Source organism: Chamaea fasciata, unplaced genomic scaffold (assembly GCF_029207755.1).
Source record: "Chamaea fasciata isolate MVZ Bird 193981 ecotype frontalis unplaced genomic scaffold, bChaFas1.0.hap1 SCAF_2, whole genome shotgun sequence".
Lineage (NCBI taxonomy): Eukaryota > Metazoa > Chordata > Aves > Passeriformes > Sylviidae > Chamaea > Chamaea fasciata.
In genome coordinates this window covers 96,290,310-96,311,076 of record NW_027094087.1, presented here as the reverse complement: position 1 = coordinate 96,311,076, position 20,767 = coordinate 96,290,310, and the positions used below count along the sequence as shown (strand labels likewise).

General features: G+C 37.8%; 2 protein-coding genes across 6 annotated transcripts in view; both read right to left on the bottom strand.

Moving 5' to 3' along the window:
- CLCN4 (chloride voltage-gated channel 4) overlaps nucleotides 1-2,322 on the bottom strand; it is a 41,624-nt gene extending 39,302 nt beyond the window's left edge. The window contains exon 1 of one of the 2 annotated variants that reach the window (XM_066176808.1): nucleotides 2,238-2,322. The gene's annotated coding sequence lies outside the window, so the exon portion shown is untranslated. Of the gene's footprint in view, nucleotides 1-2,011; nucleotides 2,042-2,237 lie in introns of those variants that run through there. The other variant, XM_066176809.1, reaches the window with a different exon arrangement.
- Nucleotides 2,323-5,641: 3,319 nt separating this feature from the next.
- The window catches only part of WWC3 (WWC family member 3), a 98,194-nt gene continuing 83,068 nt past the window's right edge, over nucleotides 5,642-20,767 (bottom strand). For 3 of the 4 annotated variants that reach the window (XM_066176807.1, XM_066176805.1, XM_066176806.1), the window contains exons 15-23: nucleotides 19,120-19,312; nucleotides 15,273-15,440; nucleotides 14,481-14,632; nucleotides 13,646-13,805; nucleotides 12,334-12,498; nucleotides 11,122-11,214; nucleotides 9,866-10,093; nucleotides 8,982-9,109; nucleotides 5,642-8,143 (exon numbers count right to left, since the gene is read on the bottom strand). In XM_066176807.1, coding sequence (XP_066032904.1) covers nucleotides 8,077-8,143; nucleotides 8,982-9,109; nucleotides 9,866-10,093; nucleotides 11,122-11,214; nucleotides 12,334-12,498; nucleotides 13,646-13,805; nucleotides 14,481-14,632; nucleotides 15,273-15,440; nucleotides 19,120-19,312 — 1,354 coding nt within the window. In that variant the 3' untranslated portion in view covers nucleotides 5,642-8,076. The remainder of the gene's footprint in view (nucleotides 8,144-8,981; nucleotides 9,110-9,865; nucleotides 10,094-11,121; nucleotides 11,215-12,333; nucleotides 12,499-13,645; nucleotides 13,806-14,480; nucleotides 14,633-15,272; nucleotides 15,441-19,119; nucleotides 19,313-20,767) is intronic. The other variant, XM_066176804.1, reaches the window with a different exon arrangement.

Genomic DNA, 20,767 nt, shown 5'->3' with positions numbered 1-20,767 from the left:
TTCCCCTGGCTACAGTCACAATCCTGCTCACTTTGCCCTCCGGGTCAGCAAACAACTCCATGATAAAGCAGTTCCCAGCCCCAGGAGGTTACAGCACTCCAGAGGAGCCTGTTTGGTACAGGCAGACAGGAAGTTCTCTAACGCAGGGTCAACACTCCCCATCTCCTTCTCCTCTGGTCCCTGTTTAAAAGCTACCAGCCAGTACCTTTGAAAAGGTACAACTTTTGTAAGAGAGGCCCTATGGGCACAGGGGCTGAGCACTCCTGCAGCCGTGTGCTGGAGCCCTGGCAGGGCATCCCAGTGCTGCCAGGGAGAGCAGCACCCTCCAGCTGGGGATGTCCACGGGGTCCCCCTTTTACACTAAGTAACTCTTCAGGCATTTAAATCCTTACTCTCCGAGGGCCTCCAGCATACACGTAAGGCTGGTGCCCTGTCTTCTTGCACAGAAAATGTCTGACTCAATCTGAGAGACCAGGAGAACCCCTGCCCGGCACATATTTCCATAGGGCACTTCCATATGATCCAGAGTAGTGGGGGAACCTCTCACAGTTGTAGAGCCCAAGTGTGGCAGCCCTGCTATGCTCCTCGCATGGGCAAAGAGCCAAGTCTCAGTGAGCGTGGTGGGCAAGAGCACAGCTCGGCTCACAGCCAGTGCTGGAGAGAACTGAGCCAGCCCTGACTCCAGAGGGAATCAAGAAGAAACCCAGCACTGGAACCGATAGGATGCAATCTCCTCCCCACCCCCATCACCTCATGCAGCAACAGGTTTGTATTTCTATCACTTTAGAGGCGCAGTCTTGAAAAAACGGGAGAGGTTCTGTTGGAGAAAAATAAAATTGAACATTATTTTTCTTTTTGGTTTGGAACAATTACTGTCTTTTTGTACTTCAATAATTCATTATCTACTTTCTCCCCCCCACACACCTTATTTTCTGATCCTGACACACCTGCATACCTGATCACTAGAAATCAGAATTCACCCCTCACTAGGATGTACAATCTACCTCAGCATGGGAGATCCAAAATATCCCCCGTCCCCTTAATAATCTCTGTGAGCACACAGAGATTCTAGGCATGCCAAATTTTCACATTTTTCCAATAGTGGGAAAAAATTATTTGAACAAAGAACAGGATTTGGAAGGAAAAAAAACCAACTTCCTGTAGACCAAGAGTAAAAAAATCACCTGACTCTCTGCCTGATGAAGCTGCGGCTGAGTCATCCTCTGTTCTCTGGCAAAGGCACAGAATTATTTATCACAATTGTTAAAAAAAATATGTAATTTTCTTTTCTGACTAGTAGAAGCTCAATATTAATTTAGCTTCTCACACTGTAAAATTTGCATTAGAATAAAGTTTTTTTTTTAATTTAAGAATTTTAAAACCCTAAAATATATTTTGAAAGCTATACAGAAAAAAAAAAAGCCCCACAGGAGAGTCACCATTTTTTCCTTTACAGATATATATTCATGTATTTGTACAGAACACATAATTAAACATCCACACCAGGAAAACAGGCTCTGGACTTTGCTTCCACAAATACTAAGTCCAAAAGCACGGTTTGCCGTGGATTTTTCAGCCTTTTGGTGATCAGCATTTTGCAAGGGAGCGAAAATCCTCTTGTCATCTCCCACGTTTCTTTTGGAAAAGGATTTTCCATGTTTATATAAGACAAGGAAAAACCGAGCTTTTACTACAGCAAATTATGCAGGAAACCTGTCAGACTAGGTGCTTTGAAACCACATGAGCAAAAATTAATAAAGGAAAAGCTTCTTTCCCCAAGTACACCTCTTACCCCCTCAAGCAAGTTAATCCTCATTCCTTTATAAGCTTAGACACAACAGCAACTTCCTTTAAGCATCCAGGGGAAAAAAAAAAAAAAGGCAGGGGATGCAAGCAAAACACTATTGCTGCTCTCCTTGCACGACTGAATGATGATGGCTGCTCACATAAATACAGAATTCCGCAGACACCCGAAAGAGCCATTGGAAAGTACAGGGAACAAAGGGCCTACTTTAGCTATAAACCTCCATCTGGCAGCGTTTCTACCGGAGATGACAGCCGGGAGATCAGCACAGAGCCAGCGGGCAGCCTCTGCACCTGCGAACCCTCTGCTCGCAGAGAAAATGTGCCGCTTTATTTTCCAGCAGAAACTCTGCCCGACGGAGCTGCAGCTCCACGACTGCAGCACAAGAGCAACTGGCAAATGATTTTTTTTTCCGAAGAATTATGTTGCTTACCTGCAATGCAACATCATTTAGCCCAATCCCAATGATTTTAATAGCATCCTTCCTTGGGCGGTATGGCTGCACCAGCAGTGATGTCATGGGGAGGAAGCAGTAACAATCATGTGACTGCATCCTCCGTCTATAGGATATCTGATCGGCGGAGACGCAGCAGCCTGCAATCCTGCGGGATTAAACTGCAAGCCTCTTTACCCTGCCCTGCCTGTTCAGTCACCACTGGAACACACATTGCTTTCTTCCCTCCCTAACCCGAGCTCATCAATCGTTCTGTGCATTCTTTTTGCAACAGCAACAACATTGACGTTTTTCACGAGGTAGAAGCACAGGAATTATGCTGGGTGCATGCCAGCAAGTATTCCTGGTGGCTCTGCAGACCAGATTGCTGCTCTGTAAAATATGTAATCACAGCAGCTTGGAAATGAGACAAACTGCAATTTCACCACCCCATGCGCTTTTCTGGCATTGCATTTCAAGCTTATCCAAATTGACTTCCCTCCATCTTCTGTGTCATATTCATGCTCTGCAAGCCTCCCTGTAAGGTTTCATCCTTGTTACCTTCACTTCTTGATTCTGCCATCCATCTATCCATCCACCCACTTCTGCCTTTTCTTCAATGCAACTGTCACTGCTAGAAAGATCCTCTCCTATATGCCAGCCTACTTTTCCTTTCCAAAACATCTCCTTAAGCTTTCCCAAATACTGAAAAGCTACAACTTCCAAAAATATTCTTTAAGAAGGCAATTAGCCAGACTTTCACGTTTTAGTTAACTCTGTACAGCATCTCAACTGTAATCTTGGGAGTTTTTTGTTTGTGGTTTTTTGTTTTGTTGGGTTTTTTTGTTTAGTTTGTTTTGGTGTTGGTTTGGGGGGGTTTCTTTAGTTTTTTGTTTGTTTTGTTGTGGGGTGGTTTTTTTTGTTTTGTTTCGGGTTTTTTTTTGAGGGGCAAGGGGAGTGTTTAAGAATTTTATCATACTCAGCAATGTATTTGATTTCTACACGAAGGTAAGAATTGCCAAAATTCTGACTGTTCAGATTTCGTACAAGCCACTAGGGCTGTACCCTGCAAGGCAGAGGTTGTAAGTGTTCTTTCTGAAGACACTGTACATGTTTGTATGTATGCAGTGTGTTGTATTTCAGGACATTCACCTACTCACCTTTCTGTATTTGAATATTGCGCAGACTGGTTTTACCCCTACAGGTAACCGGGCAGGGGCTTTGTATTTCCAAGCAGATGCAACAGCTGAGTAGAGGGAGGTCTTGCACAAGCACTCATGAAAATACCCACAGGTGACTGAATGGACATAAGTGACTTCCACTCACTTCAAAGTCAAAGGAATTCAGTTCCGGAAGACCTTTTTGTCCCAGTGTGCTTGAGCAGTAATTTATGGATGTGCCATGTATTTCTGATAGGTACTCCCCATGCAGAAGCCACACATTAGATATTACTGAGAAATTTGAACACTTAGCTTGCTTCACCTGAAGTTCCCACACCTTTCTGGAGGAAGAATCATGCCTTTAGAGAAGAGGTTTGATTATGGCCCTCACACACAGCACTGCAGATCATAATCCTCTACCACTCATAGATCAGTAACAGCCCCAGGCCTTCGTAACCATGTCAGTGAAATGTGGAAAAGTGACACAAGTGCCAGCTTCCTGCCAGCCTCTATTCTTTGTGCCCATAAAATCAGTATTAATAGGCCAATTGAATTCGTGAAGGAAGCTAAACACTGAGCACTTGATTTATTTTCTTGATAATACAACTGCAATTTCCTTCAATCAGTTTGTAAGAGGAAAATATGGAAAACAGGAAGTAGCATTTACTTGGTGAAATATCTACACCTGGGAACTTCTATGCCAAAGACACACTCCCAAACACAAACACTGTACCCTAGACACAGAATAGTAACTTCGTGCACTTAACAAATGAGTGTTAGGGTCTCAATCCTACATTTTTTTCCTGGAGAGACTTTCCTAAATTAATTTCCTGATTTTATCTTGTCCATTACCAGCTGACCTCATTAAATCTCCTAGTGAAAGTACATTTTTAGTTGGATGGTCAAACTATAGACAAACTAAAGGGACAGAATACCTGATTCTCTATTGAAAATACAATAGATATGGTATGCTCAAATATAAGAGATTTTCAGAAATTGTAAGGAAACAGAACCAGCTCCTAAGAAGCCTTGAAATTCAAGAATATGGACATTTTCCAAGTGCAAGCAAATGATTAAACTGGCATTTACAGATTCCAAAACCAAAACAACTTTACTCCTTGGTATTTTCTTCCAATGCTACTCAGTCAATTGAGTGATCTCAGAGAAAAAATATATTCTTCAGATGATGTTTTGGACAATGCTGCTATTCCTTTTGCTAGCTTGCAGTTTCTCAAGTCTCTGTGAATGCTTCTTCATCTCAAAGACCTACAACACTATAGTCATAATGGAGGTTGGGGTCAAAACAAGTTTTGATGGGCTCTCTTCCCTAAAAATTCAAACTTCCGTTTGAACATCCACTGAAAGCAAAACACATAGTTCGTTTAACTCGTTAAAAAAAAATCTTTTTATACTGCACTTACCTTTAAGTCCTGCAAAGTGCTTAAAAGAACTGCAGCAAGAAATACAAATAAGACTACATTCTTACAAAAGAAAACCCAGCCCAACGTACCCATTATAGCTTCTGTTGTTGCTCCTGAGGGCAGCGAGACAGGGACGGTTGCCGTTCCAAATGCCTATTTCTAGCAGACTGTTTAAAAATAACCTAAACTCTGTCATACCCCCGATGCCTTGCAAATACTGGAGAGACAGGAGTCACATGTCCTTGCTATGATTTTGCCTGCGCTCCTGCAGCTTAGAGTTGCAGAGGGAAACTGAGAAATGGCCGTTCAGTAATTATGCAGATTTAATGTTTCCTTTGTGAAAGCAGCAGTAAATTCCAGCTTGAAAAAGTGGACCCGTATTTTGAGTGGTTTCCACCTTGGAATTAGTCATAAGTAGGATAATACAGAACTAATGATGTCAACTTGCTTTCAACACTAATTTAGAAAATGCAAATGTTTGTTAGGAGAAAAAGGCAGTTCAACATGTTTTAACTGGAGCTACCCAAGAATTCTGGGAATATTCAACTTCTGATACCACTGTCAACTTATCATGAGTGATAAGCACTTGGAAGGACGTATCTGCCATTCCTTACACTCTGCATCTCTTTCAGGACTTGAGTATAACCCCTCTAGATCTTCAGTTTCCCAGATTTTCTCTCTTACCTTTATTTGAGAATTCATTACATTAATCTAAATAACAGTGTTATTCAAAAATACTGTTTTTTTTCATTAAATCATCAGTAATGTGACAAATATAAAAGATTCAAGAAATACCTTTGACATACGAGAAAACCCTTTTTCTGTTTATGGCAAATTATTTTATTTTAAAGAAGAAATACTTTCAAATAATACAAAAATGACACAATCATACAGAACTGTGACAAAAACAAGAGAGATGAATACTGAATATGATAACTCATTACCACATCAAGACAATTCATTATAGCAGTCAGAATCACAGATCCACAAGATACATTGACGACATCTCCCAGCGGTCACAATTTAAAAACCTTCTGACAGAGAGACCACTGGACATTGCTCCTTGGTTATAGTCACAGAACAATTCAGGGTGGAAAAAAGGTCCCTGCTCAAAGCAGGCCTTACGTAATCAGGATGCTCTGGGCTATATCCAGTTAAGTCCTCATCCACACTATGGACAGAGTGCTCCACCTCTCTGGGCAACCCCTTCCAGTACCTGACCAGCCTCACAGGAACATGGTATTTCTGTTCTTAATACACAGCAAACACTTCTGGTGTCACTGCATGGTAATTTTGGATAAACTCTACTGTGTGACATCCTCCCCTGGAAATTCTGACTGACTGGTCTTTTAAAGTAATGAGCACTGAAAAGCTTGCTGGCGCTAGACTTTTACCCAAACACTACAAATTTCTCACATGATTTGGTTTTTATCTGCATCATTTTTGAAGAAGTCTAGTTGTGCCCAAGGAACCCAATACACACTCACCAAACCAGGAAAAACAGGCTTCAGGATGAATAGCACAATAAATGCTAAATACGCTTCAATTTCATATATACTGCTATATGATCGCAACACTTGATGCCTGTAATGACTATAGGCCATATTAGGAAACAGGAAATACTACCTTAAATGTCTGTGTTAATTAACATTTATGCTTACAATCTTTTTTCCCCCATTACTTCTTGCCTCAGCGTGGATAAGTAGAAGTAATTTTAGTAACAAAAAAGTAATAAAAGTAATTCAATTTCTCTTCCAGGTTTTCCTGACCTTTGACAAGGTAACAGAGTCATGTTCTTGAAAATCCCAAAGAAAACTTACTTATAGAATATTTGAAAATATTCTGATAAGTCTGTTTGGGTTTTCGCCCTTGTTTTGATTTCCTGACATAGAAAAGTCTGGAACCAATTTGATCTTTAATTAAGAGACAGTGTGATCTTCCTTTAGGGAAATTCCAGTAATTTGCAAAGTCAGTCTTGTGTTGGGCACCTCTCTTTGCAGGTAATGTATAATTAGAAAAATATGAGAAACTCTATTATAATAGCTTAGTAAGGAAATATTTTTACATACTTGCAGGATGCAAGGACACAAAACTGGCATTCTCGGGAATTTAGGGTGACAGTCTTTCATTAAAATGGATGGTTGCAAATAAAATTATTTCTTACCAGATTTTAGCTGGTCCAACTAGCAATCAAGTGAGCTGTACCTTCCAGAATTATACACCTTCCTCCTGGAAAGTGTCACTGTTAACAGAACTTGCTTGCAGTAACCACAAAGCACATCCTTTAGGATGAACATGTGTTTAAGCACCCTTACTTAAAGCAGCTGCTTTCTGAAATCAGAACACATGTGCTTTGCTGAATCAGATGAGAATCTGCAGAACTGTAGAAATTACTGTAATAGTCCATTAACAGGCTTTCCACACTGCTAGCTCACACTGCTCCTTTAATTCCCTTTTCATTAAACAGCAAAACAAAGGCCTGTCACCCTTTTCCTTCCCCCGTTTAAACTGAGGATCTAGTTAAGAATATAAAGATACTTTAGACACAACAGAAATGAAAACAATCTATTAGTGCACAGTAAGAACATGCAAATGAATTCTGCAATGTTTAACATCACTTCTAATTAGTGTTAAACACATTGCAGGTGATAATATTTTGCTATAACACAGACAGTGCTAAAGAATACAATGTACATAATAAGCTACAGATAATAAAGCTGAAAAAAGTGACAATTTTAGAACATAGTATTTTCATTTCAGGTATCAGAAACAAAACCAGCTCAATGGTTCCATTCTACTGTATGACAAATACTGAGGAACAAAATTTCAGTCTTAAAATACATCTTAAAGTAGGTATTTTCCTTCAAGGAAAAAAGGCACTATAAATAAATTACACTACAGTGAATTTGCCTGAACTCACTTTGTTTCTGTCTTCCAGCCTTTAAGTCAAATAAAACAGCATAAAAACTGTACACGCTCTTAACAGGATAGTCGATCTTTTATAAAATAAGTTGTCTTCAGAGATGTCAGTTTCACAACAAGGAAAAACCAAGCCTTGTTGCAGTCGCTATTATAAAATATATATGTATATATATTTATATATATGTTTTTGTTTATGTTTACTTTTTTAACTTTTTTTGATTTTTTACAAAACGTGTATATTAGCTTTTGCACAATTTTTTTTAAAAGAAACTTGTCTAATCTAAGAACTTCATTAAAATAAAAGCGATAAATACTTCATGTTTACAATGCAACATGTCATACATCATCAGCTGGCAGAGGAGGTATGTTAATCCTTGGTCTTGTAAAAAAAGCTATCTTCTCTCTGCGATCAAAACAAGAGAAAAAGGAAGTAAATAAAATTATGCCAACATTCCCCCTCCTCCCCACAAGAACATGGTTTCTTTACACTAGTTAATGGTTAGTATTTGTTATTTATGTACTGAACTGGTCAGTATTTGAGTACAACAAACTTCCAAAAGCTACTAAATCTCACCATGTACTTCTGGCAACATTCCATTGAACACAATTGCTATTTTTGAAAACCTAGGTGGAAGCTTTATACAACACACTGAACTTCAGTCATAGTTAATTGTATAAAGGTTTCATAGGACAAGTTCTGCAATGCAAAGTTCACCCTGGTACATTTTGCAAATAATGTCTACAAAAAAGAAGGGGAAAAAAAGATGGCAACTCTGGAAACAGAGTCCAAAGAAAAGGCTTCTTGAAAGAAAATTCCAGCATTACTGAGTAATTTTTAGGGAGAGTTTGTTACTAGCAATTTATATGTATTACATTAAACAGACTATTTAAGCCCACAGACCTCTACTGAAGAACTGACACATCATTTGGACTTCATAACAACTAGGCTAAGTTGGAAGAATCATCTAAGCTATGTTTGCATTTGAAGCTTTTTTTTTTTTAATGTCATGTATACTAGAATTGTAACACGGCAATTTTACCTTATGCCTTACCAAATGCTCTTTGCAGAACAAAGCATTCAAAGAGAACTCATGTCCAAATCCAGATACAGTTTAAAATTACTGGTTAATTACTTCTGATTAAAATCAAAAGACACATAAAATTTAAGCTAAATGTTCCAGAAAGCTTTAACCTGACTAATGAACTGTTACTATACTGTTTTAGTACACATTACCACTTACCTAAAAGTCTGCACCTGAATAGGTTCTTTCTGATTTTTCCCACGCAACTGGTATATTTCTTTTGATGCTTTCTTTAGCATCTTTTCAGCTGCTTGCTCTTGGTGATGTTCAAATTTGGTCTGTCTGGTCTGAAAACAGGAACATAATGCTTAAGATGGGTATGTGAATAAATAAAACACAAGAATATTCACAGTAAAAGAATGGATTTTTTTGCCCCTCACCACAACAAAACCACACTAATACACTGACTCAAATAGCTGATCATCTAGGAACTATAAATGCAGAAGACTGAGTTGTTTCATTTATTAATGCTCTTCAGAAAGCCATGTAATAAATAAACAAAATTTACTGCACACAGATCCATCAAACAAGATCTTACTATAAATTTAGGCTCAGTTTTTGTCTCTGATAATCCAAGGACAATTTTGTCTGTTGTGCAATTTTGCCACCTTTTTCTACAACTTCTTTCTCCAAGAACAGGAAAAAAAAATCACATACTTAGGGAACATTCCAAGTACTTCTAAAAGAATAAATGTCAAATCAGCAAAATTTCTTTTAAATACCAGAAGAAAACTATTAAAGTACCAATAAATACCTAAACAAAAACAAATGAACAACAAATAAACAAAAATCCAAAACAAAACAAAAACTGTCATTGGCAAACAGTGCCATTCTCCAAAAATTGTCCTCAAATTATTACACAGTTTGGTAATAATCAATAATTAATAATTAATCAATAATTTTTATTGTGCTAGCTTCAAGAATACAAAAGAAACATTCACTGTTTGAGATTCTGTACAAACAGCTCTTTAGACATTAAAATGAAGACATTTTGAAACGAGAAGTTTCTGAGCAAACTGAGTGCTTATGTCATACGACCATACCTGCCTTTCCGCTTCCTTCAACAGGTTTCGGAATCTGTCGTCCCGAAGGACCCAGTGGGGTAAATCTGTCTGCCCTCTGAGCTGGGCATCTTCCAGACGCTGTCTCAACTCTCTTAAAACACATATCTCCTCATTCAGCTGTCTCTGTCGAGTTCTGGATGCCTGGAGATCCAGCTCCAGGTCTAAGGATGTCCTTGCCATAAGTTCAGCCAAAGATGATCTGCAGGACTGTTGAATTATAAGGATTCAAATAAAATGCACAATATTTTACTCTCAACATGGTTTACAGTCTGTCTTTAGCTCTATAGACCATACGTTTGCTGTACTTACTTCATACACAAAGTCTTTTCCACATGCAGTTTTGGAGATCATTTACATCCCCATAAAAGGCTAGATGATGGTATGGTACAGAAAACCCTTACAGCTAAGTTTTTCAATTAATACTTTCTACTACTTCCTTTTATAGTTTCCTTTTGATTTACAAATATCTACCTAATGAAGTTTGTGGACTAAAATTTCATTTTATGATGATAATAAAAGAGATGCAATAAGAAAAAATCAGTGATATCATGACATCAGAAAAATACTGTACTAAGCAAGACTTCTCTTAAAGGGATTCATGCAATACCAGTTTTAAGATACATTCTGAATCAAAATGGGAGGCATGGCTGTCCACCTGCCTACAACTACAACTTCTGCTAACTAGACTACATTTTATGCCATTTCTATACACAACATTAATGCCTCATCTTCGCTTCTCTGCCCACTTGTTTGACAGCATGAGAGGTGGCATGGGGGCAAAAGGAGAGCTTAACCTACGCATTCCTGAATACTTGGGTCTCAAATACTATTATTTGTAGGCTGTATGGGAGGGGAGATGCATGTCTTAATGCCACATTCATACACACGTCTCTGAACCTGCACCCTGCATCATGAACTTGATTTGGAAGATCTATTAAACTTTACATCTGAATCAATGTAAATTCAGTCTCCATTAAACTAATTTTCCTCTGCCACACTTTTTTCCCTCCTTTAAAATTGTTCACAACTTTATTTAGTTTCTTTATGTCTACCTTTTAGCTTAAAAAGTCCATAACAAACCCAAAACATGCATCCTGCCCCAATTACACTGCAGAAGTTTTGTACATTTCCTAAAAGGATCAGAATGTACCTGTAGATATCTAAAGCTCTGAAGTAGAAAAGTACCTTTGTTCTAGCAACTTAATGGAAGCTAAAGATCATTTTCCTAGGCATACCTGCTTATACCGTAGAGTGCGCCTCTCCAAGGTATTCCGGACAAAAGGGGACTTCCTTGGCAGGGTTGAACTGTCACTGTCACTGCGATACAGCTGATTAGAAAAGACATTGAAAATAAAGATTGCTTACAAGATCATCTACATTAAGAAATGTAGGATTTTTTTTCTTTTGAGATTTCTTTTTTAAAATACACTGAAACTATCTTGTTTAAAGCAACCTATTTTTTTCAGTTATTTATATATAATGGTGCTCATACGGTAGTTACAATAATTCAAGAAAACTTACAAACCATCAGTGTTTTACAGGTAAGTTTCATCAACCATTCTACTAAATATCCAAGACAATCTAACCTAAAAAAAAGAGGGAGGGAGGACTCAGAAGCAATTAACAGTTAATCCTAAAACATTTACTGCCATGGGTACAAACAATACAATCTCCTACTTTTTCCCCGCATCTTATTTAAGTAAGCGCAGGTTAAGTGAGCACAGAATTTAAAAAACATTTCCTGAATTTTCAAACTCAAGCTCTTAGAAGCTTATGAAAAAGTACAATCAAAGCTATGATAATATTTCACCAATATTGCAAAACCAATACTCATGTGTTGATCTGCAATACCATGAGCCAACTGCTTATAAGTCTTCTGCCACTGAATGCAGCAAACAAGAAATGTGACCTAGAAAACTGCTGTGCTGGTCCTCAATTACTTGCACCAGTGCACCCAGAAATCCTATGTCCCACAGTAACAGGCACCTTATGACTGATATTCATGACAGCAATCAGAGACGTATGAATATTTCTGCAATAACCCTAAGATTAAGCATGAAAAAGCATCCTTTTTCAAACTATTATGTATGTGAAAATTAAACACAGCTTCTAGGCTAACTGCTTATACACCTCATTAGATAGCATTGGAAAATCAACCACCCTCACCTAACATCTAAGGTTGCCAGGGATAAGCGCTTAATATCTAATTTATCACAGATTCTTAAATTTCAAATTAAATCCATCCAGGTAAAAAAACTTGTAAAAAGAGTCAGGGAAACCCTTCCCCACTGCATTGTTTAAGTTCAATTAACAATTAATCATTAGTATTAAAAAGTAATATACGTTTCTTATAAATTCAATGAAATCTTATCATGAAATTATCAAAAATGTATAATGTACTTGTGTGTGGAGGCCCCTTCCCCTCCTCCTTTTCAAGCTTTACTCACTCTGCAAACATATTGACTTCGTGCTCCAGGCGAAAACGTCTGGGAACGAACAATTGTGCTACTGCGAACAAAAGCAGAACCCCGTGGCCTGCGGCTGGTTCTCTCTTTTGGAAGAATAGCAACTTCTTCAGGAAACAGATCCTCAGTGTTAGTTTCCTTATCGACCTAAAATTTCAACAAAGGAAATTTTTTTTTATTTCTTCCTTATTTTCTCTCTCCTAGCAAAGACAATCAGACATTTCAACAATATCAAAAGTAAACAACTTGCCCTGCTAGCTAGATTCAAATTTTAATGAACCCTGAGAGGATGTATCACCTAACTTTTGTAAAAGTTTTAAAACAGGGTCATTCAAAATTGTGAGATAACCTTTCAGAAGCCTTTGCTGAAGCAGTAACAATTATGAGATGCAGTTGTATCACAGCTGCAGAGCACAAGGACTGCATTCAGGATTGGCAATTGGACATTACCCAAACTACCACCTGATCTCCAGCCTCAACAGAAGAAAACTGAGTCACCTTTCAACAAGCATAGTGACTCAGATGCAAGTAACCACCTTAAAACTAGAGGAACTTAAATTAAAACAAGCAAGAAAAAAGGAACTGAAAGATTGTTCACACAATTATACAAGAACACTAAAATACTCAGAAAGACAGAAAACATAGGCTACTATAGCAAGGCTTCCAAACTTTTAGAAAACTCACTCCTCAAAAAGAGGTGTGATCTTCCCTAAAGGCAACATAAACAGCTTATGTTCCTCTACTTCAATGGAAGTCTGTTGATTTCAAATTGTGAAGGATTATTTTCAGTGTCTCATATCTTGACTACAGAAGATTTTAAATACATCAGTTTCAGCACAATTATTCCATGTTATTGTAACACTGAAATAGTAATGCAAGTCCTAAAATTTCTTTCTTCACAATTCCTTTCAAAATTCTTATGGAAATAAGAGCACTGGAATTTGATCGTGATCTTTTCTGTTAAAATTTCAGGTAAATGCAGAAATTGATACAAATGGCTATTTATAGATGAGATAAAGGCCACAGTAAAAATAGTTCGCCTTTTCATATAAGAACCAAATTCTGTTCAGAAGTAAGTAGTAAGAAAACAAAAAATCCCCAGCCCTAAAGAATGAACTTCTACCAACTCAATAGCCATACAGCTGTCAGGAAGTCAGTGCTCATACAGAGTTGCCAGTGTCATTGCTGATTCTTTTCTCTCCTGGCCAATTCAGAATCAAACTCCAGGCACAGCAGTAGCTCACTGTCCCAGGCAGGGTGGCAGTTTTCATGCTGCAGTGTCTTCTCTCATTACCTTTAGTGGTGGAGGCTGCATTTTCCCAGAACTGTACTGGCCTGCTTGAGTTGCAAACATGTGTCCAGCTAATGGATCCCCATAAAACGGCTCTGGATAAGGAGGACTAGTCTGGGTGCAATTACTGCATCCACTGTCAACAGATTCTGCTTGCCAACTCCTAAAGTCAGAACAACACAATAATTACACAGGTGTTAAAAAACCCCACAGAATTACGCACTACATTTACATATTACATAATCTAAGCCAGTTTATAATTTTAGAGTATCATTTCTCCAATAAAAATATGATATTTTCAACGGCAGAACATAGCACACTTGCATTTCTGCAAATGCAAATAAGCAAATACATTTCAATGAAAAAAATTCACCTTCCCTAGTTTTCTTTAAGCAAGTGTTCTGGTCTTTATAACAATACTAAGAAAGCAATAACAAAAAGAACAGTGCAACTTATGTAACAAACCAGAAGTATCATTAGGAATTAAACTGCAACCCTAACATTAACAATGTCCCATCACCACTAAATTCTATTTTTCTTAATGCAAGGCTGTTACAAACTCTAATTACAGTTGCCTCCCTCTCAAAGTTTCTGTTTGATATAATGTTTCCCCACTCCTCAAATTCCCTAAATTCAACCAGCTATTCAAATAAGGTTTCCTCCTGTTTGTAGATCATGACATACCAGAATTTTATACATGTAGCACTAACAGGGAGCAAATCTCAGAATAAAGACCTACTGTTTTTCCTGCTTCATTTCAGACTATACCCATAGTGCAAATATCTTTGAGGGAGTCTTAGTTATTATCTATTTGATGAGGTATTTAAACTGTTGTTACCTTTCCGATATGGCTTCTGCCTGATCTTCCTTCCTTTCCATCTCCAAGATTTCCTCCTCTGTGTACTCCAGTTTCACTCTCTCTTCTGCCAGCTCTCTCTCAACTGCTTCCAGCTGGGCAGTGGTCCTAGCTAACAGGGCTGTCACTGCATCCTGAAAGGTAAATTAATTAAAACTGTTTGAACAAGCCAATGTACTTAATGTGTATTATTCAGAGAAAAAATAAAAACAAAGCCATCGTATGTTCCTTAAAAAACAAAACAAAAAACCAAACAACAACCAAAAAAAAAATCTGAATCTTGAATCTTAACAATCAAAAGTATATGGTGTTCAACTTGTCACAGAAACTGGGCAGACTTTACTTGACTGTGGAGCATCATCCAGCAAGTTAGGTCAAAAGACACCTCTGGAGGTCACCTAGTCTGATGTGCTGCCCAAAGCAAGCCTGGCATCATAGCCAAGTCAGGCTGTCCAGAGCCCAGTCAAGGGCTGGAAACATCTGAAAGGATGGAAATTGAACAACCTTCCTTGACAACCTCTTCATGTGCAGTGGCAGAAATTTTTTTATGTGTCTTAGCTGGCCTGGAAACATGCATACAAACATATACAGGGTACTACTTCAAGCACTTGCCCAGAAATGATCTATTTTTCAACTAGTCTTCTACAATCTAGCTCTTGCCCCAAGAGTTAAGTCATCACTTCCTGTGGTAACTCAAAAACCTGCACCCAAGGTAACATCACAATCACCCTGCCAGTCAAATAAAGTAAACAAATCACTTTTTTAGAGCCATACTGTTTTAACTGTAGTTACATTTCCAGAAGACTGAGGAATGCTGTCTTCACATTGGTTTTTGGTCTTCGCTCTCTGGGGCTCTGAACCAGTGAAGATCTGAATAGGGTACCAGTGAAGCTGCATCTCACCAGAACTCTCTGCATCTGTCAGGTTTATCTGAGCAATGCCCTGTAAAAAAAAAACAAAAAGCATTGACCACAATAGGATACACATACTCTGCAGGATAGACACTGTCTCATTTAAAGAATATTTTACTTACAGTGTAAAACTCCCATTTCACCAAATACTACTGTCTCTTAAAAAGAGACAGTTTTGTTCAGTTGCGTTATGATGTCTAAGATTCTGAATTTCTTGCCTCTTCTTTACTAACCGGAATAACTGGAGTAGATAATAATTTTTTCAAAGTTGAAAAATAGAATTTGTATGACTGATGTAGATATAACTGACACCTGACAGCTATCAGTATTTTATTTTTAAAACCTTCCCAACTACTATCTGATTTCTATATTTGCTTAAATTAGTATCACTTTAATAATATTACTTTAATTGGAGAGGCTTTTGAGATAACTGTATTCTGACACCCTTCCATTCTCTGGCCTCAGAGGCATCTTTCAAATGGAAATAAAAATGCTGTGTAAACCAATTTTTTTTACTGCCTATTTGTATCATAAGGTAGTCAAAGGGGCTATAAAGCCATTTTTCTACTTTCCAGGCCATCCTTGCATCTCCTAGATTCAGGCAAAATAGTTTTAATGGAAGCTTCCCACTAAAAGTATTTCAAACTTTGAAGTAGTCCTATTCCATCAGAGAGAGCTCATGTAAGAAATTTCTCAGTTGGTGTACACCCAAATGATATAAGCTGTGAACAAATCCATGCTGCCTATTTTATTTGTTTTTTTTCAAACAGTTCACTAGCTGGACCTACCAACGGTTTTATAACAGTCAGCCTTTAAGAATGGCTTTTTGTTTCTCTGCCTATCTCTGCAACCTGTTCATGTCCATGTTAATGAGCCACAGGCTAACAACATTTTCTTTTGTATCACTGGAGAAGTCCTGTAAAAACAGCTTTCATCTCTCACTAATCAAATAACTGCATACAATGATTCTAACAACAAAGGCAGTAGAAAATGCAGACAGAATCTGCATTCAACTTTAAACAGGTAAAGAAACAGTTAATTAGAAAAGAATAATAAAAAAAAAAATCATTGAATTGTTTTTCCAAGACAAATGTTCCCTGGAGCTCTGTTTAAACAGGTGCACTGAGAACAATGGAGAAAAGTTTTTGAGACTAACAAACTAATGTGACATGGGGATAACACCATGTTATTGAGAAAGTAATTTCATGTCAGTAAGTCAGAGGCTACAGAGATGCTTTTGCTTTTTTTCTGCATAACATAGATGTCTTCTAATTATCTACTTGCTCTGATGCAGTGGAAGATATAAATGTGTATCATACACTCACACTTTTGCATCACAACTGGAAAACGTTTAAGACACATTGAGTTTCATTTAGGAGGTAGAAAGTAAAACTGTTTTTCCTGCCAGCAATATTGGAAGAAGCATAGGCTCACTCTTAAAACACCTGACACTGCCCTACACACTACATTTATTAGGCAGCAACGTCTGCCAAAGAAGCTGCCTCTACAAAGGAAATCAGTAATTCCTGAGTGACTGAATGCTGGAGAGTAGAAAATCACCACCAAACTCAATTAAGAATTATCAGTACTGAAAGGACTAATTAATATTTCATGTCCACCTCAAGATTTGGAACTTACTCAAAGGATGAAGAAACCTAGGTGAGTCTGCAAGAGGTATATCACATGCCTGCTCTGATGAATTTGTTAACAACTTGGATGGCAGAAAAGTAAAATATTTATGAATATCTCTGTGATGTCTGACAGATGTCTCTTTATGAGAAAACTAACAGGATTTTAAAATGATGCAAAAAAATAGGATGAATGTTCTGAAATTAAAACAAAAAATGCAAAAACCAAAGTTACACTCAAGAAGAAATCAAATAAATTAAGACACAGGGAATAATTGGTCAGGGTTGTAAAAGATGAGAAATTGAGAGTGAAGCAGCAATGCTGGGTGATTGCAAGAAAGGCATTCATACTTCTCTTATGTTTTAACATGAACTGGACAGGCTAATCATGGAAAATAACAATTCCTTTATCCCAACATTGACAAGGCCACTAGGGAAGAAATAAGCCAACTGAAGACAGAGAAAGATCTTTCAGCCACGCAAGGCATAAGAGTAAAAGGTTGAGGAAATGGAAAGACCATCCCCACAAGTGTAGTATATTTACTTCTTTATAACTGAACTATTTCCCTGGTTTTTTGTTTTTAAATTCCCTGTTAGGTACAAGTATTTATATAAATTAGGATAAACTCCAGTTTGCCTTTGCTTAGGAAAATATTACACTGGTATAACCTAATTGAAAAGAAAGCAGTCATCAAGAATTTGAGAAATATATGCATTATTAAATAGATGGGGAAAACTGTAATCTCAGTGGAAGACATCTTGAAAGACAAAGGCCTTGTTGACAGGCACCATCATAGTAGTTCCAAAGAGAGGTAGCAGGTAGCAAATGATTCCTCGATTTGAGAAAATGCTCATTCTCAAATTACAGCTGAACAATGATCATAATGTTTAAATACTCCAATGCACCTATCTTCAGAAACTGGCATTGTTTCTCTGTTTTTGAGTAATACTGCAAAATTACCTTTAACTATGTTACCAATTAATGTTGACAAAGGCACTTCTGACATAACCATAAGACCATGAAAGAGAAAAAAATCCCTACCAAGATAACCTGAAGACCTTTTTTTTTTTTTTCAACTCAATAATGGCAGTTAGAATAACAGCACCCTAAACTTAGATGGACTTGTTTCAATAGAAAGATATTTTACGCTTAAACAGCTATTTAGCTTCCCAGAGGAACAGGATATACCAGTATAAAGCATTTTACACCATATTCACAGAATATATCCAGCTTGCTCTTAAGATGTTTTCTCTTTAATTACATTGTAGACAAAACTTCCTGCTGCAGACAAGACCTCCGATTCATTTCTATCAACATTAAGACCCCTGTTTATAGGAGATGCTACTTAGATTTTAACGTGGATTAACAAACACACATTCTTGACCAGATCTGCTCAAATAAACACCTCTTATTCACAGCCCAGCATGACAGTGAGATGCCTATACCTCTTAACTTCTTTAATAGGCTTAAATTTTTTTTTACTAACCCATTCAAACCCCCCACTGGAAAGACAGCCCACTCACTTCTAAACAGCCAGGACACCAACCCCAGGTCAGATTTATTTATGCTTATTTGTATTTGACAATAGCTAAATGAAGCTAACATTTAACACACCTGAAGTTAGCACATGGCATCTCAACCAGTTTAAAGAAAAAGGCTGAGGTAACAGAAATGTTCCATGGCCACTATTATCCTGCAACAAAGTTAAGACTGATGTAATAGTCGTCCACTTCATCCAGTGTTATATGTAACAAGGGGTCTGTATTTGTTACTTTTTTAGTAGGAATCTATTTGAATGGTACAGATTCCTCACACAGGCATTATAGTATCATGCAGAAACCTAAATCTTTAGCAAACTTTAATCTCAAAGCTGTCAGATGAAGTATTTTTTTAAAATCTCACCTCTTTATTTACAGAACTATACTTATGTATGTGAACAAATGGGCACATTAACATGTAATTCTATCAGAAGTTCTTATGGAAAAATTAGGTCTTTATGTTCTCTTTTTAATCTTAAAAAATAATTCCTCAGGTAACTTTAGTTTCTCATCTCACATGGCTTTCAAGAAACAACCACTTACCAATAGTTCTTCTTGTTGCTGATGATCAACTGAACAGATATACAGCTGCAGTGATTTTAACTTCAAAACACTTGAGTGCACGGGGATTCGGAACACTTCATTAAATATTAACGGAGTTTGGAATTCCAAAGCTCTCGAGCAGTAAGTGGTTGGTGTGCCTGACTCAAGTGGTGGCAAATAAACTCTCACGTGACTGGGAACAGCAAAACACACAAATAGCACAATTCAGACAAAGAAAGCCATTTTGCATTTCTCAAAATCAAGCTAAGCAAAAACATCAGTGTAACTTCCACAACATGAATCTGCCTTGAGATCTCATCACCAGAATTTACTCTGCATTCTAACACAGAAGATCTGCAAAGCTGATCTCAAAATGCTGTGTTTTTTCAACTAAATTTTTTTTTTTAAACTTGGTGCTTAAGCAGAGGCACCAAGTGGCACTTGAGCTGCCCTGAAATATCTAAGGCATCTAAAATGAGCTAGCACTTAAAAGAGAATCTATGGTAGAGCCTACAGAGAGCCTCCCTCTGAGCAGCAGCAGCTGGAGGCCAGGTGCTGTGCTGCGCTATTTCAAATGGAAACACATGCCTATGTTTAGGCAATCGAATTGTCTCCTAAGTATCACTGATCCATTTCTTCCTTCCACCCACTAAGCAGCCTTTTTCCCTCCTTAAGAAATTAAGAAATCTAAATGGCAAAAGAAATCTGCAGTCACTGCATCTATCTACAGTCTCAAAGCCAAAACCAAAATCAACAACCATTTTCATCTGACAGCATAAGCTGCAGAGCTACTTAGAGAATTGTTTCCATGTTCTCCCTGTCCTGACTGCTTGCCAAGCCCCTGCAATATCCTATTCCTTTCCTCATGCCAGCAAACAGTTTCATGCAACTGTGTTGTGACCCAGATTAGAAAATTTATCTGGGTTAAAAAAGCTAACCCAGCTAAAAACCCACAAAGGCTTCAGGATTAAAAAAACCCGCTCCAGCTCAGAGTGTTACCCCAGTTGATACATGACTGCAGGAACTCTTATTATGCCACCACCAAAAGAGAGGCTCACACTGGCAGGCAAATAAATGGTTAGAGGACAACTGTAAGAGCTCCTTATAGTGGAACTGCAGCACACTGGACTATGGAGCATCAATTGAAGAGCTTCTCATGCTGTAAAAAGGCAGAGATCGAGCTTCTCTGCTCACTGGCTGCTGCAGGCTAAACTTCCCCCCAGCTGCCGCAGCACCTGATTCAATCAATGTACAGTTGCACAGAGGAGTTTACTAAACTTGATAAAAGCTTCTTCTGCTTCCTGGTAATAGAAACTTACTTTTTGACTAGACTAATCAATTCACCCTGCAGCAATGCAATTTCTTGATTCCAGCAAAGGTAGGGTTGAGAAGGATGAAGAACAGAACTGCATTTCGAGTCATTTAGACGCCTGGTTGTCTTATCGACAAATGTCCAACAAACCCTCTGGACTAATCTTTTTCTTTGGTGACTCTATTTTACTACCTTCTTCAGATGATGCTTATTTCTTTTTCTGATGACAAGGCAACATGGCTCAGTAATACACAATACTCACATTTTTCCCTATCGTGCCCTTACACTCACACTGAAACAGAGCAAAAAAACAACACTAATGTACTGGTCTACATG